We start from the raw sequence: 26,642 nt of genomic DNA on the forward strand, positions 1-26,642 counted from the left end.
AAAAAAAAAAAAAAAAAAAAAAATTTATCCTTATGTTTTTCATTGTGATAATGGTATTGACAGCTGCAATTGGTTAAAAAAAAAGAAAGAAAAGAATTGTCCATTTTTTTGGTTCATACATTTTCCTCTTTCATTTTTTCTCCTTAAAACCAATAAAACTCGAACAAACACCAGCTACTATGGTTCAACCTGGTCCATTTTAAGACCATTATCATGGGACATAGTAAACTAGACAATGGGTCATCAGGCACTAAGCAGTTAGAAGATGTCAAACTCAGTGACGATGAATGATAGCAAGATTTCAACACTGAAAGATTCAATAATAGCAATCCCTAACATCCCCTCAGAAACTCATTCTACTGTAGCACAAACAAATACACTAGCCCCTATAACCTAACATAAATGTATGGTTGTATCTGCATGACTTAAAAAAATCCATACAAACTTTATGATGGCAGATCTTTCATGAAAATAAAGGGAAAAAGAAAAGAAAAAAGAAGAAGAAGAAGAAAACAGCTGTGCGGAAGAAACTGTCCGGCGCTATATCAGAAAGTAAAATTAAATGCAGCAAAAGTATGACACTAAGTAATATCAGCTCACCTTTGCCTTCTTAATTATATCTGGATCGGTTTTAAGACAGTTTTGGTCAACAATGTAATCAATTATATCACCTGACATGTGCTCATGAGACCTGGAAAAGATTTTGAACAAAAATGTATAAAAATCACCTCACTGTAACCAATATGAATAAAGACATCACCAAAGTCAGGACTATCAAAAAGTGTCGTATAAAAAAAGTTTTTGATAATGGATATAATGATTTAAATTATGAGTTACAATATCCAACATGTTTTACCTAATAAACCTCAATAAAAAGCATTAATAAGTTCTTTAAGAGCCAGTAGACATTCTATTTGACTGACAAATATAGAGTAGGTCATGTGGTTCTAATATGCTTATGATCTACCCGTGCGTGGAGAGGTATTGAGTGTAATGTGTAGTGATAATGCAAGAGTCTTAATGGACTTTCCAAATGAACACAAATAAGACAAAATATTAGCATTCTACTGAATCGCTCAACACTAGCTACTACATCAAAGTTGCCCCTTTTTTTTGACATCATTTCCAGAGTTTGTCAAAAGAAGTAACATTAGTGAAGCAAACAAAACCTCAGTTATTTCTATTGAATGGCCAGAAACTCCCAAATGACAGCTAACAGCAAAGAGCCTTGAAATTATTAGAAATCTTCTCCCAAAAATAACCAATAAAAGAATTTGAAAAATAAAATAATAGATTCATTTATCACTCCAAATAAATCGGTCTCTCTCTCTCTCTCTCTCTCTCTCTCTATGAATAAAGTCATTATTATAATTTGAACTGAATTAACCATGACAGCAAGGACAAAACCCATCGAAGGATTGTGGTAAGGCTGGTATACTCGGCTACAGAAAGAGGGAAATGGAGTTGTGTGGTTAAGGTGAGGCTGTCCGGACCTCACCAATCACCCAAAATTTGGGGAGAACTGATAATCCCTTGATTAATGGCTTTCACTTGAATCCTTGTGCCTGAGGAAGTGTTTGATAATCAATAATTTTCAACTCCAAGGCTCCACACTTCCACTTGGCAATAAGTTTGTAATGTGCAAAGTTAATCAAGATAATGATCTAGTGCATTAGTTTTGTTTTGATAGAAGGAAAAGCCATGATTGAATGTACTTGATTCTTCTCCAAATTACTAAACCATGGAACTGTTTCACACTTCCACTGAAATATAATTTACTGTACTCATTTCAGTCATTTTGACCAAGGTAGTCTTGAAATGCATGTATTTTACTAAATTCCGACAGATTTCAACTAAAAAAGGAGATTTCAACTGAAAGATCCAAGTTTTACCCAAAAAAAAAAAAAAGGAGAGTAGATATAACATTAGGATTTAATTAAATTTTTTATAAGAACTATTGTGCAATCTGGTGTATAAGATTCACTACAGTTTATGGAAAGTTGAGATTAAAAAAGAACCACAAAAGCACCTTAAATCATGATTTTACCTAGAAGAATATGCAAACTACTTTGGACGAATGCCAACAATCATTGTTTTTCATATAACATTCCAACTTAATCACAAAAATGAAAATAAATGTATAAAATAATAATATAATACAATATAATATGAGAAAAAATCAAGGAGACCTAATCCGTATTTTCCCTCGCAACTTATCAATAAATACTATGTTTGTTTTTCTAATAGTCTTCATAGATGCATGTTTTGAGGTACCTTTCCATATTGTCAACATCATATATTGGATTTTACGGTATAGTTTTAATATAATTGACAAACCTGTATGACAAACTTATCAGAGTAGGAATCATGGAGCCATTTTTCTGTACCATCTAATAACTCCTAGATGTATGTCCATGCTTGAATTAGGCTAGTTAGCATCCCTAAAGTTGCACTATAATATTGAGATCACCCATAATTTTCCCAATTTTCCCACTTCCTTAAAGTCTTAAACTAAGTTCACTTATTTCGCTGATATGTTCTGAGAAAAATAACCCTATATGCCTCGTGCAATTACATTATTGTTCATGACTACAACTTAAGTTCCATTTTGAGAAAAAAAGGGGTCAAATTTGGACAACAGTAATCTTACACTATGTGGAGGCACTTGAGAGAACCATATAATTTATGGGAAAAGAAGAAAGATTTCAGGGAAGACTAAAGAAATCAGTTTTATTGTCGTGGGATAAGCTTTGATCCTGAAAGAATATGTAAGCACGGGCAGTTTATGGGACTGATTTGTGTGATCTTATACACACATATTTAGAAGCTTCGTTGTACCTATATTCGTTATCCAATGAAAATCCATTTCATCTATTTTCTCAAATAAAAAGAAAATAGAGAAGTTGATGAAGTTACATCTTTAATTAGTGGATGGATTTACTTCTCCAAGCATGGGCTTTCACTACCCAAAAATGAGAAAGGAGAATCAGATATAAGAGCAATCCAGTGCACGAGGCTCCCGCTACTGCAGGGTCTAGGAGGGACGTGTACACAGCCTAAACCCTCTGCCATGTAGAAGAGACTATTTCCGAGTTTTGAACCTGTGGCCAACATGTTGCGATAATGCGACTTAGCAGTTGCACCACAGGCTCGCCCACTAAAGGAGAATCAGATATAAGAGGTATATACCCTACAGGCATGTCTAGACAAGGACATCATATGCTTCACCTTAATTAAGGAAAGCAAGTCAGTGTTGCCAAAAATATCCCCAAGAATACAAACAAGGTGCTTGTGCGATGCCCCCAATGACTCATACTACTCATATGACATGCACAGAAAAACCTGGGTTTTTTCTATTTTCTTTTTTCTTTTTTCTTTTTGAAAGATGCAAAAAAGAACGGAGTTGCCTCCAAAAATCCAGAGAATAAAGAAAACCCCCTGTTTCCCACCACCAATTGATGCTTCTATATATCTATGAACCTAATTTACAGCTAATACAATGAAGACAATGGCTCAGTTTTGAATCTTGATCGCTATTACTCTGCATTCACCCACATGGCTAATACCAATGGCCGAAACCATAGTTAAGAAATAGAAAACAGCCAAAATCTCATAGGGAACATCTTTTTCCTATTGCTCAACTATACAAATTTCATCATAATCATAATCAACAGTGGTGACAAAAAAAGGATTTCCACTAAAGGGGAAAGAATCACCATTCCACACCCTTACAAACCCGAGGAAGAAACTCGCGCTCAAACAAGTGGCTGAAAGGTCCATGCCCTATATCATGCAGCAATCCTAGAAAAGAAATAACCAAAAACTACAAATTGGATCAGGTGGCCCAAAAAACACCCAGTCCTGTTTCAAGCATAGATAATTACCAGCAAGTTTTACAGTCTGCATGTCAAAACGATCAATACCAAGCTCAGAGCCCTAGAAAGATAGCACAAGTATCCAGAGAACATCAGTAACAGTGTATAGCTGCTGAACTGATTAGTAATCGGGTATAGAAACAGTTCGTACATGGTGAAGTTTAAGTTTTTGAACTGCTTCACCAGCAAGGTGGTAAACCCCTAGTGAATGTTCAAAACGAGAATGTACAGCCCCTGGATAAACCATGCATGCTATACCTGCAATATGTGTAGAACTTCAACCAATTTAAACCAACTAAAAGCAAAATAAGAAAAACAATGCACTGGGTAAAAGGTTCAGGTTGCAATAATCCATCTCAAAGTAATTTTCTTTTACACATAGCCAAAAAAAGAAATATAAAATTTAACTCTTACCATGCATAGTTTTCAGTCACATTTGCAGCTTATATTAGATGAGCACTAAACGCAAGTCATCAACCCAATTTACAGGAACATGAAAAAGAATTGGTGGTATTGAAATCCTAGAGTGCCATAAACTTTTAGCTCACATCATTCAAAAAATAAACTACTAGCTCAGTAAGCCTTTAATGTTCTTTTACTAACCACGAGAAGAAAAACATCCAGTAACCCCTCTCTCCCTCTCACACACGCACACGCACACACACGTGTGTGATCCCTATAACAGCAACGAGAATGAAGTACTAACCCTTCCCTGTTCTTGCATGTAGAATTTTGGTACTTCACCACATACCCCTCATACAACATAATGAACCATCTCACTGAAACTGTACGACATATTTCGTTAATTGCGATTGATCATGTTTCAGTAAAAGCATTAAGCATATTGAGACAGAGAACCACTTAGCATGTCAGCAAGTGACCAAATTTAGTGTCCAAAATTGATCTCCTACATTGAGAATAGAAATGAAGAGCAATGCCTGGAATGTGACAAAATAATGAGGGTAAGAGCTTTGAGCCTTCATTGCAATGACTACTATATAATTTGTCCCTTAACCCTCTGGGATTAGTTTTTGCGATATCTTTGATTGGGGAAAAATAAAATAAATATCAATAACATAGAAATAACAGGAATTCTTTCAGACCAGTTAAAAAAACAGGGATTCCTTCAGACCAGTTAAGAAGAATAGTTAGAATAAAAAGGAAGCCTACAAAATAGAATAAATAATGTTATTACAAATAATGGATCAGAAAAAATAAGGTAATTAAACTCACCAAGTTGCTTTAGATCACGAAGCCTACAAAATAGAATAAATAATATGACATTAAGTATTCAAAACTTGGGGAGGGAAGGAGAGTGGGCCAAAGTTAGAAAATACAGTTACTGCAAGGAAAAATTAAAGAATACACTTGCCTCTGGAACTGCTGAGTGTCTATAAAGTCCAAGAAGAGCTGCAACAATTGAGAAAATAATAATCAAATTCAATTGTGAAATTCTCTGCCAGGGGTTTGAATTCATAAATTGCACCAAAGATGGAGCCATCATTATTCACGATCCACTAAACCAACTCAAAACCGAAATTCTCCCACCAGTGTTTAGCATGTGCATTTTTTCCCCTGGAGGGGGGGGGGGGGGGGAGTGGGGGGTGGCACCACGGCCCTCTGTTTAGATAAATCCCGTCTCACAAACAATTTGCCGCATCTTCTACTCAAAAAAATAAACTAAAATGGTCGCACCATAGAGATAAAGTATACAAACATCCTAGAACAACATTGCTGGATGAAATCAACATCATAAAGTCAGTTAACAGGAAACATGAAGAAGACAGTATTACCTACATCGTAAGTAAACAAATAACTGCTAAAATATTATGCCTAGGGCATAAAAACAGCAAAACTTTCATAGTCCGTTGATCAAGTGAAGAAATAAGTCGAAATCAGACAGATTTGTCTAAGCTTCAAATAAAAAATCCAAAAAACAATTAAGAAAGTTTCACCGAGAAAATTTATCTGGAGCCCAAAAAAATTCCTGTAGTACCGCAAGACTCGCCACAAGAGCGTTTACGCAGTGCAATCACTGGATTTCGAATCCTTAAAACTCGGAAACCAGTTTGTCTTGCTTTCTAAACTACCAGTTTTATTCGGTTCTTAATTTCTTAAATTTGAACTCCATCCATATTCACTAACTTCTTCTTCTTAGACTAAGAAAAGTAATGCGATTCAAACAATCTGAAATCAACTACAACTGCATCAACATCCAAACGAAACACTTCGTTCCTCTCCAAATCCATAAAAATTCCACCAATTAAGAAACTGCAACCTGAGTAAACTACTGCAGGTGTTGCGCGAAAGAAAAAACTCGAAATCGAATAGAGAAGTAGAAGTCCTGATACAAGAACAGTAAAAACGAACACTATAACCCGAAGTTGAAAGCCAAACTCCTACCGGTTCGATAAAGATGCATCCGTGGACGTTATCTTGAACATACTTGGAAGTTCTTCGATCACGCAAAGGCGCAGAGACGGAATCAAACTGGTTGGAGAGCAACATGTGTTCTTCGTCTGCCGAAGCTCCCATAGTCTCTCGTTCTCTCGCTCTGGCTATGGAGACACACAGATACCGAGAGAGAAAAATGAAAATAGAAGCTTTTATTAGCAAATCTAGGGTATTTATAGAGGTCGGAGTGAAGAATAGAGAAAGGCGTCAAATCTCAAGAGAGAGGGAACTTGGAAGTTACCGTTCGTACGAACGTGAGGAAACGGACAATAGAAAAGAATTGGAAGAGACTGTTGTGACAAGACAAGAAGCGGGAATTTTGACATTGTTTACACGTTACACTCTTCTTTAGGACAATTTCTTGGAGAACTGCTGCGATTCTTTAGGGGTCCAACGGTCCACCGGTCCACTGGGTAGCACGTCTGGCTATGGTCGTGAATGTTTCAATTTATGTAGAAAGTGGTGTCCGAGTTACGTCAATCGGTTCGTTTTAGGATATAATATATACAAATCAAAATCAAATCAAATCAAATCAAACCAAACCGAATCGAATCGAATCGATTTTATTTGGTTCATACACGGTCTTGTAATTCAGTTTAAATGGAAATAACCTACTGAAACAAATAAAGTTGGTTTGATTTGGTTCAAAAAGATGATTTTGAGTCTAAAATCAAATTGAACCAAATGAATTTCTTTTTTTTTTTAAATCAAAATTGAAGTTTGGTTTGATTTTAAATATTCTATTTTTTTACTCCGATTCTTAAGTTGACACCCTCACTCTTCTGACCTTGGACCCTAAATGGAAAAACAAGAAAAGAAAAGAAACGTTGAACTAAAATGATTAACGACAACAACAGGTGAACCACAGATACTGGAAAAAGTAATCAAAATGATAAATTACACATGGGGTATCCTACTTTGCATATATATCATGTTTTCAGCAAAAAAAAAAACAGAAGCATATATATCATGTTTGAACTTCGGAATACATTATGTTTCATAAAGAAGGAACCTTGGAGTGGTGGTATGGGCTTTTTATTTATTTATTTATTTATTTTTTAGTGTAAGGTATGAGTAAAATTGAAAATATAGAAAATGGTATCTCGAACATAATATAGTATTGCAGGCGTAGGTTTTTTTTGCGTCAAGTACCCTAGGTGTAATTTATCCTAACCAAAATAAAAGACGGTTTTACTTTACGAATGTCTAGAATTTAGATGGTTTTTCTCTTTGGTATACTAAGTTGCCCTATTTGTTACAATGAAGGGTGATGCTTTTTTGTTCTGTGGGCCTTATTAAGAAAGAGAATTTTTTATAATAAAAACAAACTAAAAAAAGGGAAAAAGAACCTTACCTGGTCTCAGGGTCATGCGTCAATGTGAGAACCAATGGGAGCATGCATCAAGGCATACAACTAGGGGAGCAGGTTGGTCATTTCTCCGCTCCCATTTCTAGGCTCAAAAGTGCACAACCTGGTAGTATTTTTTCCTACTTGAAAAAATAATAGAAGTTTATATGAACTTCATTTGCTTCCATGTAAAAAGGTGGATTTTTTTTTCAAGATTTTTTCACCATTCGTTTAACATAAAATAGAAAAAAAAAATGCTGGAAAATTTTATGTAAAATATTACTTACACAAAAAAAATTAACAAAACAAATAAAGTCAAAAGAAAAGTTTTATATAAAATATCATTTGCATAAAAAATATTTAAATGATTTAGGATATTTTTTTTTTTTTTTTTTTTTTTTTAATCTCTCCCTTGTGCTTGGTCTATATTTACTCAAACTCTCTTCCTTAACTTCCTTTTTGTCCCTAAAAGGAGTTTTGATTAATCAACTTCAACCGATATGCTTTTAGGCCCAACCATATGTAACATAGAAACATACTTGAAAAAGGGTGGACAACTATCTAGAGCAACAAGTGTTACAGCTAAACTGATTGCAAAAAAGGATAAATAGGCTGCATTAAAATTACCTTATGGGGAGATCCATTTGATATCCTTAAGAAGCAAACTTTTACCTCTAAATTTTCCCATGGTATCTCAAAATCCATAGATTACTCCTAAGTCCCTCCCTACCTCCACCTGCTGAGGTCAAGCCTAGCCTGCCCTTAAAGAGAGGGACTAGATGAGCATATTAAGCTCATAAATAAAGCTACAAATGTGACGAATTTTTCACTTGGATCTATATAAATATAGGGATTGAGTTCTCCATCTAGCTACTTGATAACATATATTAACATTGTGTCTATATCATTCCTCACTCATTTGATATATTTTTTTTTCAAGTAAAACCATCCTTTGAAATTGAAAAGAAAAAAAGACATAAATCAATTATTATCTCATCATGATTTTATCTTATTCTTTTTTTTTTTTTTTAATCAAATGGAAGAGAAATTAATAATTGACTTTCTTTATTGAGCCATGAAGCGTAGAGGAATGATGGTTCTTCATTGCTTTGAATGATTCAATCACAATTAAAGAATGGAACCACTTTTCATATAGATGTGAATCATTAGGGTGAGCATCCACTCAGGTCATCTTCCATTGAAATATTTCTCTTCTAATTTTTAAATGGATATATAGTTCTCAAGTATATAAAGACATTACCAACCTGACATCTTAATTATAACATGTAACCGATAGAATTTTTTTTTTTTAGGCAAACAAGCGATGAAAAACCGTGCCCTGACAACTCCCAACATTTCAATAATTGAGAGAAAGGACGAATAAGTGAGAAAAACTTAAGCACCAAGGAACCCTACCACCACATTGAACACTGTCCAGTGAACTTTTCTGATGTTTTCCGACTAAATGAACGCAGCTCAAAAGTGCACTTTAACCATGTGGACAATACAAATTTGGCATATTATAGTAGGGCCAACTTTCTATCATATCATTAAAAATTGTGGACGTGAGTGAAGCAGGCTTTTGTAAGGTGACCTAATTTGGAGGCCACCCAAGATTAAAAAAAGTTGCTTACGTCACCATTCACTAAACTCTTATCCTAACCTAAAAGCATGACTCTATTGGTTCTATTAAAAACAAAAAAGACCGGAACGAAGTACTAGAAATATGGGAAAAGACAAATGCTATCCGGGTAGCGCAAGTACACAAAATTGCACAAGCCAATGGGAATGCATTGCACCATCTATAACGAAAGGCAACACAATTCTTTTACTCAATTGTGTCTAAGCGTATACCTACACCGACGGATAGCATCTTTCTTTCAATAAATATTTATAGTTTTTAGGCATAAAGTAGTGATCATATTACTTCCAATGAAATGTACTACAATATAGCTGACTCTCTAGTTAGAATGCCCTATCGATTCCATGTAAGGTAGTTTGGCCTCATTTCACTCTTTGGTTTCTTGAGCTATACATCTAGTTAAACAAATCCATCTCTCCCAACATGAGATTATCTTGGACAAGCCTTTCCAGCCCCAGCTCCCAATTCAAATTCTGCATTTCCTTTGTTAGTGCACGTGGATAAAACTGGACTAGTTGATCCTTTCAAGACCAAAAAAATTACTAACCCTGGCAAAAAAGAGTAAGGGTCCGTTTGGTATCGTTTCTGTTTCAGAAACACCGTTTCATTTCAAAAACGAAAATTTCAGTTTCTGTGTCAAAACGCAGTATTTAAACGAAAAAATGATGCTTTAAAATTTCAGATTTTTATCGGGAAATTTTTTTTATTTTTTATTTTTTATAAAATGGAACAAAACTGGGAAAACGGAACTCCATTTTGGAGTTCCGTCCAATCTCGCGTTTTCAGTTTTTTTTTTACTTTTTGTTCCAAAAAAACAGAAACGGACCATAAGTGCACCAAACAGAAGATTCCGTTTTTTCGTTCCAATAGAACGAAAAAACTCCAGAAACGTTTTTTTAGAACAATACCAAATGGACCCTAAGGAAACTTTTTTTTTTTTGGGAGGGGCGGGGGTTGGTTGTGGTTGGGTTGGGTTGGGTCCTATTGTTCAGGTATCCCTTCAATTGCAGTTAAGATTATGAATGAACAAGAAGCATGGCATCTCATAAAAAAAAAGAAGCATTTTGATGACATTGTACCAGTCATTGTTGTCTAGCCAGGTATTGAGAAAAGTAAAGATTGCCACCATTGCTAAGTGAAGGACTTGTCACACACAAATCCTCGCCCAATTGTGTGTAAGTCTAGAGAGAGATGTTTTGATGACCAGTGTTTGAAGATAGCAAATTTCAGAGAAGGCAACACAGGAGAAACTCCAGGTAAAAGAGGGGAGTGTGAAAAAGAGGGCCTGAAATTGGTTAAGATGCGATACATATTCATCAAGTTACTTGAAATATCCATAATGACAAAAACTGAGAAAAACTGAGAAAAACAAAAGCTCACAGATGTTACAATACTTTTGACTGGGACGAGCGTATCGCTTCAAGAATATTTCTAGTCCCTTTCTATCCTCCTAGAATGGGCAGGATGAGTCAACTGACTGATACAAGCTGTAGTGCATCACTGAAAATTGGCTAATCCCTGCAAGTGAGAGGAGAAAATCAGCAATTGACCATCAAGTCACCACCCTAATGGAATCTGACATTCTCTAGCAGTTAACTGACTGATACAAGCCGCAGGGCATCACTGAAAATTGGCTAATCCCTGCAAGTGAGAGGAGAAAATCAGTAATTGACCATCAAGTCACTACCCTAATAGAATCTGACATTCTCTAGCAAAGAATTCCCTTGATAATGCACAAACTTCAAACAGTAAACAAAATGTACTATCCAAAAATAAATAAATAGATACAGAAATATTTTATCCTCAGTCTGGCTTGGAGATTTTCAGAATAGGTACATCAATTTGACTGTGAGGCAGTATCTCATCAAAGAAACAACTTTGGTATGGTCAGCTGAAGTTTACATTTCAAAACAAAGCCAGAACAATTTAATTTGAAAAAAAAAAAAATCAGCATGATGTGGCCAAAAGTGATTGCTGAAAAGGCTGATGTGGAGAATTCTCCACATGAAACTAGTTTCAACCAATTATGTCAAAATACTCATTATATTCACAATAAATTCGTAACTCCCCACTCCCCAGAATTTTTCCGTACAGGTCAAAAGACCAGAGAAGGGTAGTGTCGCACTGACACAGGAAGCTGGCATAAGAACCCTTCACCAGGCTTTTTGAACATGATTGCAGTAAAGAATTCATGTGACAAATTCCAAGAAGGTTTTTTTTTTAAATGAAATTTAAAGAAATAATTGACTGGTTCAGAAAAAAGTTTAGTCAAGAGTTTCTGAGTGCCATTATTCATAACTAGGGGAGCTAAATTAGTTTGTACAACATATGACATGGATTGTAAAAGTCAGAACTAGCTAGTTAAAGCACTCTAGTTTCATTTAAAAAGTCGATAGAATCCAACAAAAAACACAGAGGCTCACCGGCTTGAGTCAGTATGAGTATCATTAAAGAACCACCAATCAAATTGATTTGGACACACGCAGTAAGAGGTTTTGGTTTGCACCCAAAGAATAGGATTATTACCAGTACTTAATCATGCCATCCCAGCCACAGGTTGCCACTTTGCTTTGTTCCAGTGGATGCCACTCACAGCCAATGCATACACCCTCGTGACACTTTAGTGTTCTGAATACTTTGCAACTTTTCCAGTCCCAAAACCAGCATTTGCCCTCGCCATCCCCGGACATGACAAAACGTCCATCTGGCGAGAAATTGACTTGGCAGGCGTAACCAGCCGCTATGTGCCCTGCAAATCTCTTTTTCTTGTTGAGCTGAAACCTCTCCCTTGTGCTGTAAATAAGAATCTGATTGTCCAAACTCTGAGCTGCAAGCCAATTTGAATTAGGGTGAAGGGAAATTGATGGCATTGAGTGCATGTGAGGCTCACTGATGTACTTTATTACGACAGGAATTCCAAATTCCCACACACGGAGGGATTTGTCATCACTTGATGTGACAAACCTCCTGTTATTGTCCACAAATGTAATGGTATTTACGGCACCCAAATGTTGATCATACTCTTGGGTGATCTGTCCAGTGTTCATATCCCACTGAACAATCTTTTTATCACTCATTCCTGCCAGTAGGATGTTCTGCTTGTCATCATCTGGGTTAAGCTTCACAACATAGGGGATCTTTCCAGTAGAAAATGTTGAAATTACCTTCCCAGTTTCTGTATCCCAATACTTTATGTTTTTATCATAACCAGCACTCAAAAATTTTGTCCCATCATTTGAAAAGGAGATGTCACGAACAGCCTTTGAATGGCCCATGTATGTCCGCATGCACTTTCCTGAGTTGAAAACATCCCAAATCTTGACTTTGTTGTCCATTCCTGCGGAGAGGAGCAGATGTCCAGACTTTGGAAAGAATCGAATGGCTGATACACCTTTTGTGTGCCCACTCCATGTGTGGACCCACCGCTTTGGAATGTAACAATGGTCATTTGTTGCCTTGGCATCTTTTGGGGGAGCAATCCACGACCTACCCTGGTAGTCCTGTTCCTCCTTCCCATGGAAAGTACTCTTATCTGTTATATGTTCAGTCTTATCACCTCCACCCCTTTCCTTCTCAGCCTTCTTTTCAGCATGTTCCTCTGCATACTTCTTCTGCTCTTCCGTCAATTCTGTCTGCAATCCTTCCTTCTTCCCAGCCCATGGGCTGACTCGGTTCTTCTTTAGCCACTCTTCTGATGCAGGATTTTCGATCTCAGAAATATCAACATCACCACCTGAATTATCAAGCTCCTCATTCTCCAATTCTTTCTTTCTCTTAAGCTTTCTCTTCTTCTGCTCATGCTCTGGAATATTATAAACAGAAACACCGTTGTTTTTCTGCAAAGCCTCCAAATCACCAACATAATTGTTCCCTTCTGACGCCGCAGGGTCAGCAGCATATCCATACTTGTGGAATGTATTATACTGTTCATCAAAGATGAAGGGTTCTAATGATGCGTTCTCCACGAATCCTAACTTGTGATTTCTCATGCCTTGGGCAATACCATCCTTTGCATAGGGATGAGCAGGACCATATATCGGAGCCCAGAGCTGGTCATATGTAGGGTTGAAAGCTACAACATGCTGAGATGGATCGATTGGTTTGTGGAGGATTCGATTTTTGTTGGCAACTGTGAGGGCAAGTGTGGTGTCATCAACATTTGGAGCTGAGGTTTTTGAAGGTAAAGAAATTCGAGGAGGAGATGAGTCTGGTGACGAAGGAGCAGATGAGGTTGTCGTAGGGTTTTGTTCTTCCTCATCATCGCTTTTCTCTGCATAGCTCTGGAGCAAATCCATAGCTGCTTCACCAAGTTCACCAGATGTTAGAGGCTATGAATGCAGGCAAAGGGCATAACCTTCTATACATTATACCTGAAAAAGAACGAAGGAATAAAATATCAGCACTCTTACATGCTACTTGCATACTTTGCTAGGCCCAACAGCTATGGATTATTTTGCAAATGAAACAGAGACTGGAGCGGGTTTTCCTAGTGGTCAATGGTCCAAATGGATGGCCAGAAAGTCTCAAATAATCGTAAATATGCTTGATATATTAAAGAGATCCCGCAGTCAAGTCTTAACAATACAGAGTTTTAATCCACGGTGCTTAAATTTTATGTCAAATATCAATGACCCACAACTGACCATCTGTTGACCAGATGAACCATTGACCAGTCATCTGCTTTGGACCTTTGCTGGTATTGAATGAGAACATGCAGCTCAGCTGAGCCTGAAAGGGACATAACAAACAGATTACATGAACACTAGCATGCCAATAGTGAAGCAACACTATCTTAAGCTAGGGCCAAAAAGGAAAAATCTCAAAAGTTTCCACCAAAAAAAAAGAAAAAAAAAAAGAAACTTAGGATGTATAAGTAAATGCCATACAAAATTCACAATCCTAGATCTATTATAAATAAGCTCACTAACTTTATCATAACTAGATCCTGCAAACTAGAAACACTCTCTCCTTTTCTTACTTTCTTACATGCTAGATCTTGGAGGTGCGGAACAACCTTAGCAATACCTCATACACAACTGAACCCCTAGAGGGAATAACAAATTGATGAAAAGGTTAGAATGGTGAAAATATTTTCCCTTTAGAATTTTTTCCCAAAGTTGATCAGGTTGGGTTAGTAATCTCCATGCCAGTTTTATCATGAGAGCTTTATTACGAGCAGACATGCTCCTAAATGCTAGCCCCCCTAATGACTTAGGACGACATAACCTACCCCATCCTACATGGCTCCATATAACCTATCCCATCCTACATGGCTCCATTTATCAAAGCAAGAATCAACACATTTCCAAAATTTGGAGCCAATAGAATCTAACTTGGAGAAAATCTTAAAAGGAATACGAAAATAAGACATACAATAAGTAGGGACAGAGTCAAGGACCGATTTAATTAGAACTGACCTCCCTGCTTGATATAAAAAGGGAAAATTTCCAACTTCCAATTTTCTTTTCAACTCTATGAACAAGACACTGCCACACATTACACTTAATCCTATTGAAAAACATTGACAGTACCCAAATATGTTGCATCCTCATCAATAGGTCTAACACCAAGACTACACAACCATATCCCCATACCCTCACTAACATGCCTACTATACAAGACATCCCTTTTCTTAAAATTAATTTTCTGACCTGATATATCTTGAAAAAATTTCAATACATGTAAAGTTGAAATATCATTTTGAATAGTTGTATAGAATATGAATGTATCATTAGCAAACAATATATGAGTAACCTCAAGATAATTCCTACCAATTTTTATTCATCTCCATGTATACTTTTAAAATACACGATAACCCTTCCATAGCTATGATAAAGAGATAAGGGCTAAATCCTAAAGGGGCATCCTTGATGAATGCCCCGAGATAATGCATATGCTATAAGGCGGTCGCCCAGCTACTAAACCATGACAGCTAACAAGGAGTCCTAGGCAGCACACCAAGGTGGGTTGCCTTTTGTGTGTTCGGAAAAAGAGATACCCACCTAGCCATCTCCAAAACCGCCTGAACGCCTAGAAGATGCTTAGGTGACGCTTTAACAACTATAAAAAAGACCTCTCAAGTCAGGGGATCAATCATAAACTACAGAAAAGAATCTTGTTTCTCAAAAAAGTGACAATAGTCCATTCAAGAATCTCATGTGGTCTAGTTCAATGTATGCTAACACTTGTGTCTCGGAATCAACATTCCTGAAGGAACGCAGTGTGATGATTGTATGAACAGAATGCTTAATTCTGTTCCTAGCAGTGGACAATTTTAGGTTAAGACCTATGGACAAACAAGCCAGTTATCATGCAATCGTAAACATAAATAAATTCTTTATTAATTGATTTGATGGACACATTTCCATCAACTCACACATGCCAAATTTTTATCCATCCAAAAAGGGGGGGAAAAAAACTCACACTTGCCAAATCCAAAACAGAGTGTTACAAAATAAATAAATAAATCAATAAACATCACCTTGCTCACAGGAAGCAATCAATGTTACACCCATAGACAAAATTCAAGCAATTACCATCGAGGCCAGCATAACTGCCTCCTCAAGTCGAAAAACACTTGCTGTTGAGTCTGGAGACTCTGGACAAGCAATTTGGCTCGTTGGGAAGCCACGTCTGCTTACTAAGAAACGAACGATCAAAAGGAACTAATTTCTCTAATGAAATCAAAATACAAACGTTTGCTTAAGCGGTTTCAACAACAATCCCAGCCCGTAGGAGCTCACAGATGCTTAATCAAGAGGAAACTAGCAAACAAGTTTAGTAAATTCACTAGGAAAATCCAAAAACCCCAAGAATGTCATTAAGCCCAAACATCACAAACTCTCATTAAGAACATAACAATTGGTAAACCCTAAGTCTGGGTTATACTCTTGAACCCTTTATATGCTAATTAAAACAGAAAATCGTTTTATTATTTATCGATTCCATGTTTAGCAAGGGTTATAGAAGAAGGAAAAAAAAAAAGAAAAAGCGAAGCCATAAACAGAAACTATATCATTTTTTGATAGCAGAGAAACACAAACGAAACTAACCTGCAAACCCTATTTCGAAGATGAAGCGGAGAGATTCAAAAACTTCCGCTCTCACTCCTTTCCAGTGTTGTAGATACCAGCGAAGAAGCAAGTTCCTCGTCTTCTTACATGGAGTTGAATTAGGTTCACTACTTGCAAGATCTCGGAGCCGTTACTTTCTCTGTTCTGCCGGTGTTGCTGTGAATTATGAAGAAATTTCATTTTAAGGGTTTCTGTCGGGTGCGGCCGATCTGATAAATTGACACGTTTTATTTCAATAGATGGGGACACACGATCATATGCCCATCCAACGGTCATGATATTTTCACTGGACATGTACGGAAAATCCTCCGATGCCTTTTTCTTCTCTTTATTGGTGAATAGTATCTTAATCACTGGTCTCGCGCTGTAGACCATAGAGGATATGGATTATGGGCTCGCCTTCCTCAAAGGAGAGGCCAGAATTTAACTGACCAGATGAACAGAGTACCAGTGCCTCTCGGCTCTTGCAGCCATGGTCGTTGTGACAGTTAGTCCTTCTTCTTCCTCTCTCCATATTAACCTGCGACACCTATCAAGCATCGCTTCCAACTCCTCAGTAGTCCCTTTGCTACATCTCCACCATATCTCTAGAAGCTCTTCCAGGTCCAGGAGATCAGCAAGTGGTAATGGGGTCTTGGTTGTTAAGGCTTATATGGAGGATTCGAACTCAATGGCGAGCTTCGCTGGGAAAGTCATCGGTTCTCTCCCTCTGATTGGCCTCGTTGCCAGGATTTTTAACGACGAAGGAGGGCTCGGAGGCGACATTATCGATTTTGCGGAGTTCCGGAGGAGGGTCGGGAAGAAGTGTTCTGTAATGGATTCCAGAGCTTTTTACGAGTTCCAAGATCGGCGAGGCCGGGTGAGAAATTTCATTCTGTTTTGTTTTTTCTTTATTTTTCTTTGATCTCTACTAGTATGACATTCGAGCTCCCCTTATGCCAAGAACCCTTCATCTTTAGGAAGAATACACAGAAGCCCAACTGATGGAATGCAAGAATTTTTTGTTATCAGTGCCTTTCCAAAGGAAAGCGTTCATCATAAACTCCACCTTTTTGAATGATAAGCTTAGGGAGACCAAAAACACCACTTAAGTGATGCACAGCCAACTTAGAGGATGTCAAGATGAGACTCAAGTATTTCACTGGGAGTTGTCCCACCGAGCAAGGTTTGAAATCCCGTTTCATTTCGGTGTTTCGGTGGGTTCAGAAACTGAAGTTTCCTTTCGTTTCGTTTCGACGAAATTTCGGCTGAAATGGTGTATTTTTTTTGTTTGTTTCGATTGACTGTTTTAGTGGTCAAACGGCCATATTTTGACTTGAAACTTGGTGGGTAACTTATTTTAAGGTTAATAAACATGCTGAGAACATAAAAATGCAAAAATATTAGGACATGACATTGTTTTAGAGTTGAACATTTGTTTGGCAGCAACCGTCGAACTGGTCTGAAATTTTTACTTGGTTTTGGAGAAAGAACTTTACTTTTCTTAAGCTTTGAATGTGTAGATCTTGTAGGAGTTCAATGGAAGTCAAAATGTCTGATGATGTGGCTAATTAGAGGCTTGTTGGAGACTTGGAGTGTTTTTCTTTTAAAATATGCAAATGGAACCGAAACCACCGAGACAGGGGAGACACAGTCGAAATATCGATCGAGATATGGTATTTATAACATATGGAATGTACCGAGACAGGCGAGATTCCGAAATACCAAAATTTCGATCGAAATTTTGTACAAATGTTATTACGGGCCTTATTTCGTTTCGGAAAAAAAAAAAAAAAACACCGAAATTCCGAAATTCAGCGAGATTTCGAACCATGCCACAGAGAACCCTGAGATACGCCTCATTCTCTCCTTAATGTCCTCAGTGACAATAGCCAAGAACAGAACAGATATGTTGCTATTGATCCTTAGACCAGACATAGAAGCAAAAGAATTTGAAACCCCCAACATAACTTCCTTGGAGGAAGGATTAGCCTTGGTGAAGACCATGAGGTCATTTGCAAAGGCAAAATGAGAAAGTTGGAGAGTTTCGCATTTAGGAAATAAGACAATACTCTTTTGCTCCACACTTGATTGAATACTCCTGGAGGGAGCCTCCATAACCAAAATGAAATACAAGGGGATGTAGGGCATCTTGACTAATGCCAATCCTACTGCAAAAATAACCAACTGGTCTCTCTTTGACAACAATATAGATATGAGCAGAAGAAACACAGTGAATGACCAAACTCACAAACACAGGGGAATGCACATCTTAGTCATGGCCTCCTTGATAAACTCCAATCTCAACGAGTGAAAGACTTTAAGAATGTCCGGTTGGATAGTGCGACTTCTTATTAAAACCCCTAACTAGCTCATGACAGAGAAGAATGTTGTCAGTAATACATTTGCCGCTATAAGTGTAGACTGATTTTCACTGACCAACCCATCCAAGCAAAGTGGTTTCTTTCTTTTGCTTTTCTTTTGTTGGGCTTAATAGAATTTGTGCTTTTTTCTTGGTAGGCTGGGGATACTTTGTATGTTCTGCTCTGCTGTTGGTTGGCTGCAGTTGGTGCTGGTCTACTAAAGTCAGAGGAAATTCTGGAGGGTGTTGCAAGGCTTCGCATTTCTAATGATATTGAATTTGAAGAGGAGAACTTCATTTCCATCATGAATGCAGCAAGAGAGGTTGGTTGCTCTCTTGCAATTCTTGTAGTTATGATAGGTTTTGGTCAAATGAATCTCCAGATCCTGGTAGTTTGCACTTTCACTTCATGTACAAAACTATTGCTTATATATTAGTTTTGGTATGCATCCCACTTGAAGCATGAGAAGCTAATCTATTTTACTTCTTTCTATGACATAGGAACCAAAAATTTTACCAAAAAACATAGGAACCAAAAAATATAACTTCTAATGCTTTTTGTTTAGAGATAGTGTAACAGTGTGAGTTGAAAGGGAATTAGAAAGCTTTGAGCCTAATATGAAGAACTAGTTGTGTCCCATACTCGGAACTCTGGACTTTTTAAATGTAGCAGTCGGTCACTTGGTCTTGGAGCTTCAAAATCTATCAATGTTTTTGTAGTCCACATCATTCAGATTTAACTTTTACATTCCATTTATTTGATTCTGAATTACTACAATCATGTGATGATGGCTTGAGGGCATGAAGACATATGTGTGTTAGGAGATGGAGGTTAAAGGTCAATATGAAGGGAATGAGGGTTCCATGGCTTCTAGCTTTGAGGCATGGAAAGTAAGCCTCGATATCAAGCTTATTAATACATATAAATACGGGGCTGTCTAAATGACACCTCTATAGGTGTTTAGAATTTGACACCTTTTATTTGCCCTTTGTTTTATTTCTAAAATTCTTAGAGTTTGAGGTATAAATGATTCTCAAAAATAATTTGAAAGTAACTGATCAGTATTTCATTATCATAAGCTATCATTCTCATGCACATTTTCGAGTAGACATATGAAATGAATCATGATAGAATTTTCCCTCATTAGAATATAAAAATAATTATACTAAAAGGGTAAAATAGTAGGGCTACAAATTATTTGATATTTTAAGGGTTGTCAATAAGAAAATCCCATGGTACACTTAAAATAACATTGAATGAAGCTAAAAATATTAAAGATGAAGAGGAAATACATAGCTATAATAAAGATGGGATATATAATTCGCAACAATAGTAAGGATTTAAAAGTTTAGTAGTTTATCTTTTGGGTGAAAGAACCCTGCCGGTCTAATTTTGCCTATGCCGGTGCATGAGGCCAATGGGAGGGCATGTGGGAGCATCTTCAGCTCACGGCATGGGAGGGGCAGCGTGGTCTTTCTGTGCCCGCCTGTGTCTGGGCATAGGCAGCACCAGACCGACAGGGTTTTTTCTTCCTTATCTTTTATAGCTAATATTGTGATGAATAAATTATTTTGGTGATGCAAAGAATATTGTCTCCAGAATTTATGGCATATGTGCCTCATATGCCTCACACATGAAGTGTTAGGATTACACTTCAAGGTGTTGCTTAGCTATTACCATGTTCTGCTGCATAACTGCATGAAGCCTCAAGATGTTTCCCCACTATCAAAAAAAGGGCGTATCCAGTGCACGAGGCTCCCGCCATTGTGGGGTCTCAGGAGGGTCATAATATACACAACTTTGTCCCCACTTCGCGGAGTGGTTCTATTACAATATAAGCAAAAATAATTAATTCACTTGCATGATGGATAAGTACAAGATCATATGACCTGTTTGACTTTCTTGAGATTCACAGCAGCATTCTGATTCCATAATTGGATGGCACTAAATTATTTTGTCTTCAAGCTACCTTCCAACATGCCTGAATTTTTTGATCATGTTAAGCACTGCTTTAAGAACCATGCTTGACAAAGGGATGTCTAAATGCAGAGGCGAGCGAAGCTGAAGGTTGCTACTCCATCAATTCCGATGGATATTCGAGCTGAGAAAGCCCTTGATGCCATCTACGTTTGTTGTTTTGGAAAGGACCCAATAGAAGAAGAAGATGAGAGATTGCTCTCTATCATGCTTAACGCAGTTTTTCCCTCAGTCGGGCAATCTGATATAGATAGGATTGTTCAAGCCAAGACAAAGAAGATTGCTGAAGGTGGTGAAGATGAAAGTTTCCCTGAGCCCAAGTCTTTATCAGAAGAAGCAGTTAGATTACAGATGAAGGATCTCGAGTTCCTAAAACAGAACAGTGAAACCTAAGAGGCAAATTTTGCTTCCTTGTTGTCGTAACACTTCTGATTATGAAGCTTGGGAAATCTATGGATCTTGTTCCTTTTTTCCTTTTTGTACCTCATCATAGAAATACCTAAAGATAATAAAGCTCTGATTGACAAAATCATCTGCTTTTGACACAAGTAAGGCGGGAAATGCTGCCAAAAAATGGGTAATCAAGGTAATGACTCATGTTTCATCAATACAGATAAAGACTGGTTTATCGACCAAAAACAGCTTATAATTAGTGTAGAATATCAAACCTACTAGCAGAAAAGGCCACCACCAGGCCCAAAGTTCCTCTACTCAGGTGGTGAGCTTCAGTCCAAGAGTGCTTACCACTTGGCAAAATGAGTCATATTTTATTTTCACTTTCATTGGCCTAAAAAACTACATTCATGTCGGTTGATAATACAGTTGATGTGGCTACAAATTTTGGTTGACAATATATATATATATATATATACATGTTGGATAAAATGGTGGATGTCGTTACAAATTTTGACAAAGTGGGTTGGTCATCCATAGGGTCCCCTGTCTATCCATCAGCTGGAAGTGAATATATATTTGTGGGAAATCTGGACTCAGTATATATGTGGGAGTTACTAAGCACATTTGAGAGGCATCCTGCCATTCTGTATTTAGGTATATGTTACATACTTTTATGTTAAAGACAATGTAAGTGACACAGGGAAAAATTGGTTGGCAATGCAAAGTGCAGATCTTCAAAGGCACACACAGTCAGGGATTATCTCTCTACTTTAGTAATTGTGACAATCTCTACTTGTTTATTTCAGAAAGAACGGAGACAAGTAAGGCAAGTCAAGATTTTTCTTGATTTTCTTAATTATCTAAGGTCACAAACAGCCTGCATATGCCATTCCCCTTTCTCACGGTTACAGCAGCAGTGAGAATCACTGTGTAGCAAGCAATGTTTTCACCCTGCAGTCACTGAAATGTCCTGTCTGTAGAGAGCTAACCTAGTTGGTTGTTAGTTTATATTAATCTTGTTCACAAAACTTGTGAACACCGAAGTCAACAGAGTTTCATTACGCATTATCTCGTGTTAATTGGAATACCATCATTACATCTAATCAAGTAAAGACTGCACACGCTTAGACACCAGCCCATTCAAGATTCTTCATCTTGATTCTTAACTTCCTGGCTATTTGTGCTGCTCTAGGGTGAACTGGCCTCTTACTGCTATCACACTGCTCAACTTTCACCCAGTTTATAACCTTGAGTAGGAGAGATTGTGAGACTTCACGCCTGTCACTATCTGCCATTCCTCTTGATTTCTTCATACCTGTTTCCAGCGCTTTCCCCAAGAAGTCCATAAACCAATTTCCGGCTTCTGTTTCGATCTGTTTGCCTAATTTGATGGTACTGTTGAAGCTACAAGGGGCTGGTTTCTTATTCTCATCATTCTCCAAGGTAGATTCAGGGTGCAACTTTCCTTTTGGTGTGGATCCACCTATCCTTTCCATAGAAAATTTCTGGTTCCAGTTCGGTCTCAGGTGCTTCCCAGGGGTTGTCTTGACATCACTTCTTTCTGGGATGGCTGCAAGTGACTTGCATAATGCTGATCTTCTCTTTGATGAATTTAAATCTGACTGCAAGTTATTTTCTTGTGAGATGTTGGAATCTTCTTCAGCTTGTTTCTTCGACCGTTCTGTCTGCTTGGCAATTGGAGTGGTTTCAACCATTTCACTGCATGTAGCTGCTTGAATTAACTCCATGTCTGTCACTGCTTGCACCATTTGGTGATGAAACTCCAGAAACTGGTCAAAACAGTCAGCTGGAGCATCTGGCTTTGCTTTTTTTGCCAAGTCTGAAAGCATCCTGTAGGGAAATATGAGTACCTCATTATTATGAAAAATAAGTTTTTTTTTTTTTTTGGGGGGGGGGGGGGTGTGGGTGGTGGTGGGGGGTGGGGAGGGGGAATAACCATAAAGGCATGGAATGTTGAATGACCTCAATACCTGAGAACTCGCACTAAACTTTCAGAGGCAGAGGCATCTCTTAGTGCTTGCAGAGCATTCTTCTGAGCTGTTTCTCTCTGTTGAATGGCTTCCTATCATTTGCAAAATTAAAAGTAATGATTTTGAGATGGATTATTTTATAATGGCAAGGCACTAAAGTTCTCAAATCATAAAGTTACCTTTCCAAGTACACTAAGTTTTCCAGGTAAAGACATGGACATACTGCCACCGTGCTTGGATTTCGAATTAGCAGACTGTGAATGCAGTTGACAAGTTGCAATGGAATTTGAGTTGTTCTGTTTCTGTTCTTCCCCCACCTGTTTGGAAGAGGCTTCTTCTCTTATATTTCTTAATCTGTGAGGGGTAGTTGAACTCTTCTTTTCCTGGAGTAAGCATAATAGACATAATAATTTAGTTCATTTCAAAACTCGTTCAAGGAAACTGAACTATTTAACTGGGACTGTTTCAGCATCTGCAGTTGTTTGGGAAAGGACTAGCTTTTGGGTAGTAGTGAAGAATAGGGAGAATGTAGAATTGTCTCCAGTTATGTTGCAGAGCTAACAGAAATGATATAGAGGAAAAATGTACCTACAGTATTGTTGAAGAGACTTTTTGGGATCATTGGCTCTCGTTCGTACGGAGTCTTGCTCCTTGTAACTTTGGACGCAGAAAAAGGGGTGACACAGCTCTTCCTAACATGGAGAGGGCTTTCTCCTTTTGAATCTGACATCTTAGACAGAAGCCCATTCACTGAAGATCTCAAAACCATTCTTGAATTTTCATCCTTAACCATTCTCCCCCTGATCAGTGGAGAATTTGGAATATTGCCTACTGTTCTCATCGGACTGGGTCTCTCTTTTTTTGGGGTGCTCTGATCAAAATTCAAAGGAATCGGTTTCACGATAGTAGGGGAAGAAGAAGCAACATCAGCTGAACTATCCCAAAAACCTCTTCTGTGAGCAGAGAGTTTTGAATTAAAGGATCTCTGTTCAATTTTATCCCCGTCATCTCTGCAACTCCTTATCGGTTCAGGGGTACCTACCAGAGGGTGTCGACCAGGAAGTGGTTTTGTGCCTTTGATTATTGGAACAGGCGACCCTGGCTCCAATCTGTCCACGTAGATGAACTGACCGAGCTGCATCTTGTTGCTGAGGACTAGATCATCTTGTTCAAAAGGCAGGCTGACATATATTGAATGTGAAGAATCAGAGACCTTTATGCGGAAACCGTGTTTAGGCCAGAGAGTGTTCTCGTCGAGATCTGCTGGTACAATATCTGTTACCTGCAAAAGTGAGCTCCTGTGCTCACCGGTAGGTTTTACCCCTGTTTTCATTCCATTGAGGAGCTTCAATAGAATTCCAGGAGCCAATGCTGCCATAATCTTCGAGGGTTGATAGAGAGCCAAATAAGGATCTTCGGCCGTGTTTCTGAACAGAGAAGAACAATTAAGGTTGGATACCAGGAAAATTCATGGAGTAAGGGAAAAGGATCTGATTTGGGACTGGGTTGTTGATCCACAGTCAACAAGAAATCACAATAGACAACGAGAAGGAAAATTATTGAGTGGAAAAATGGGTTAAAGAAACCCCAAAGGAGTGAAAGTTTAACGTGGAAGAAAGCAGTGATCCTGAGTGACAGGAAAGTAATATTTTTACCTCAGAACTTATTCGATTCTTGATTTACAATCCGAGCAAACTAAATATTTGCAGTTGAAGAAAAACGCAGAAGAAGAATTCCCCAGATACGCTCGAAGAAAATCAAGGAGAACAGAACCGTGGGCTTTGAAGGGGAGAACAAAACCCATAAGGGACGATCCCAGGAACTGCTTCGAAACAGATCAGGCTAGGATAATGGAGAAGAGAGGAACAGAACAACAGAGCAGGCTAGGATCATGGAGAAGAGAAGATGTGCATTTGAGGAGCTTGATTTTAAAATTTGGATTTTAAAAATTGGAACGTTAAAGCAACGTTCGTATTTCATTTGGAGTTTTGCTATAAATTTGAACCAAAGTGGGAGCTGAAGCCTGAAGGGCACCCAAACACACCCGTAAGGACTGAAATTGAAAGATGCTGGTACTTTTCCCATAATGACAAACGTGTCCAATAGCCGTTAAGGATGAGCTCGTCATATTAATAAAAGCAAAGACTATATTCGCCACTTTGAAAAAACACAGACAAAGTACTTTAATTCACGGAAAGGGCGCGGACCAATCGTGACACACTTGAATACCACTTGGCTCCCAACTCCCAAGATCATTTCTCCTCTTCGTGCGAAATTACCTCTTTAACCTTTATCTATAAACCGTTTCGTGGCTTCTCATTGGTGAGATTTTTTAAAATTTTGATGCAATAAATGGTATCCTATGCTACTAGAGAATCAAACATATCTTTCATTCCTTAACCATTAAAGAGGTAATTAAAGAACATTGATGATGGATCATGTAAAAAAGATAAGGCTCCTTTGGTGATTCTTTACTCTTTCTTAATTGTTATTTATTGTTTGGCAAAAACTCATCCTCAAGGTCCCCACTTTGGGGTAAACCCCAAATCTCCTGGCTTGCATCAGTAAAGTTTATCCTCAAAGATGTTAACCCTCATCGTGCCATGTGGAATGATGATGTGGTAACTCTAATGGTTAAATAAATAATTATTAAGTAGATTAGTCAATATGCCAAATTTCAAAGCTTAATTCAATCAAATACCTTTCAATGTCAGATGATTTTGTCTTCCATTTTTATTGAAAAAAAAATCATTTTTTGGATAAATTTACCCCAAATAAAAATTGTTCCACTAATATATGATCGGGGTTAAATATTGATATCGGCCAATATGCCCGATCTGATATTGTTTCTTAAAATGTTACTACTATGCACTCTTCCATAGCTCTGAATTTCCAGTGCTCTATTACTTTCAACCCATTTAATATATTGGAGGAGAAAATTGGGACCTGAGTTTTTCCAAGTTGCAAGGTTGTCCAAGGCAGCCTAAGTGTTTGCCTTATATGGGCTTAAACTTTAGGAATATAACTCATATACCCTTTTTTTTTAGGTATGAGCATGTAAAGTTTCAGGTCAAACAAAATTTGCCAAGTGTCAAAATGAAGCTTTGAGGGTTTTTTTTTTTTTTTTTTTCTGTCAAGAGGGTTTGGGGGGTTTTACATTGCAATTCCTGCCACTACCTTCCCAAGGCCCATAATATGACCAACCCAACCCAACACTATCAATTAATGGGCCAAGTCCAGTTAACTGTCACTGTGTCAAGTTTTGGGAGTAATACCTAAGGCCAGCCCAACTCCAAATCTGCTTGCCATCGAAAGCACATCAGAGTCAACACCTCTCGACTCTGATACCATTCACTTGGTTTTGGGTAGAATTCACTCTTAAAGTTTAGCTACCAAAGAGATGATGCACAAGTACTTATAAGCCTCTATCAAGTTGTTCGCATCCGATGTGTGATCGTTACTTTCAAATGGAACCCTAATATTTGTTTCTAAGTGGTGTGATATGATTTTCTCATTCAGACTATTGGATAGATGATTGAACTAC

At 37.7% G+C, this 26,642-nt stretch overlaps 4 protein-coding genes across 13 annotated transcripts in view; 1 reads left to right on the forward strand and 3 right to left on the reverse strand.

The window, feature by feature from the left end:
- LOC122077013 (deoxynucleoside triphosphate triphosphohydrolase SAMHD1 homolog) overlaps window positions 1-6,489 on the reverse strand; it is a 13,910-nt gene extending 7,421 nt beyond the window's left edge. For all 4 annotated transcript variants that reach the window (XR_006139677.1, XR_006139676.1, XM_042642727.1 and 1 more), the window contains exons 1-7: window positions 6,279-6,489; window positions 5,248-5,285; window positions 5,109-5,131; window positions 4,027-4,133; window positions 3,885-3,936; window positions 3,717-3,801; window positions 601-691 (exon numbers count right to left, since the gene is read on the reverse strand). Coding sequence is in view for 2 of the 4 variants with exons in the window: in XM_042642727.1 (XP_042498661.1) it covers window positions 601-691; window positions 3,717-3,801; window positions 3,885-3,936; window positions 4,027-4,133; window positions 5,109-5,131; window positions 5,248-5,285; window positions 6,279-6,410 (528 nt within the window). In the remaining 2 variants the exon portion in view is untranslated. The remainder of the gene's footprint in view (window positions 1-600; window positions 692-3,716; window positions 3,802-3,884; window positions 3,937-4,026; window positions 4,134-5,108; window positions 5,132-5,247; window positions 5,286-6,278) is intronic.
- A 4,100-nt stretch (window positions 6,490-10,589) lies between these two features.
- LOC122077016 (pre-mRNA-processing factor 17-like) lies at window positions 10,590-16,563 on the reverse strand. 6 transcript variants are annotated; one of them, XM_042642735.1, is made up of 4 exons: window positions 16,372-16,563; window positions 13,963-14,047; window positions 11,846-13,689; window positions 10,590-10,960 (listed from the first exon to the last, which is right to left on the reverse strand). In XM_042642735.1, exons 3-4 carry the CDS (start codon window positions 13,612-13,614, stop codon window positions 10,954-10,956), a joined length of 1,776 nt encoding a protein of 591 aa, XP_042498669.1. In that variant the 5' UTR covers window positions 13,615-13,689; window positions 13,963-14,047; window positions 16,372-16,563; the 3' UTR covers window positions 10,590-10,953. The 6 variants fall into 6 exon arrangements, with proteins under 6 accessions (XP_042498669.1, XP_042498666.1, XP_042498670.1 ...); XM_042642732.1 differs by lacking the exons at window positions 13,963-14,047; window positions 16,372-16,563 and adding an exon at window positions 13,729-13,756 and having other exon boundaries at window positions 10,590-10,837; window positions 10,921-10,960; window positions 11,846-13,616; XM_042642736.1 differs by lacking the exon at window positions 13,963-14,047 and having other exon boundaries at window positions 11,846-13,616.
- A 199-nt stretch (window positions 16,564-16,762) lies between these two features.
- On the forward strand, window positions 16,763-21,185 carry LOC122077017 (photosystem I assembly factor PSA3, chloroplastic). The gene is made up of 3 exons (XM_042642737.1): window positions 16,763-17,251; window positions 18,892-19,056; window positions 20,784-21,185. The coding sequence occupies exons 1-3, from the start codon at window positions 16,865-16,867 to the stop codon at window positions 21,102-21,104; spliced, it is 873 nt and encodes a 290-aa protein (XP_042498671.1). The 5' UTR covers window positions 16,763-16,864; the 3' UTR covers window positions 21,105-21,185.
- Window positions 21,186-21,929: 744 nt separating this feature from the next.
- LOC122077015 lies at window positions 21,930-25,014 on the reverse strand. Of its 2 annotated transcripts, XM_042642729.1 has the most exons (5): window positions 24,754-25,014; window positions 23,691-24,525; window positions 23,278-23,481; window positions 23,099-23,190; window positions 21,930-22,958 (listed from the first exon to the last, which is right to left on the reverse strand). In XM_042642729.1, the coding sequence occupies exons 2-5, from the start codon at window positions 24,474-24,476 to the stop codon at window positions 22,232-22,234; spliced, it is 1,809 nt and encodes a 602-aa protein (XP_042498663.1). In that variant the 5' UTR covers window positions 24,477-24,525; window positions 24,754-25,014; the 3' UTR covers window positions 21,930-22,231. The 2 variants fall into 2 exon arrangements, with proteins under 2 accessions (XP_042498663.1, XP_042498662.1); XM_042642728.1 differs by having other exon boundaries at window positions 23,691-25,014.
- Window positions 25,015-26,642: the final 1,628 nt, after the last annotated feature.

Source organism: Macadamia integrifolia, chromosome 4 (genome assembly GCF_013358625.1).
Source record: "Macadamia integrifolia cultivar HAES 741 chromosome 4, SCU_Mint_v3, whole genome shotgun sequence".
Lineage (NCBI taxonomy): Eukaryota > Viridiplantae > Streptophyta > Magnoliopsida > Proteales > Proteaceae > Macadamia > Macadamia integrifolia.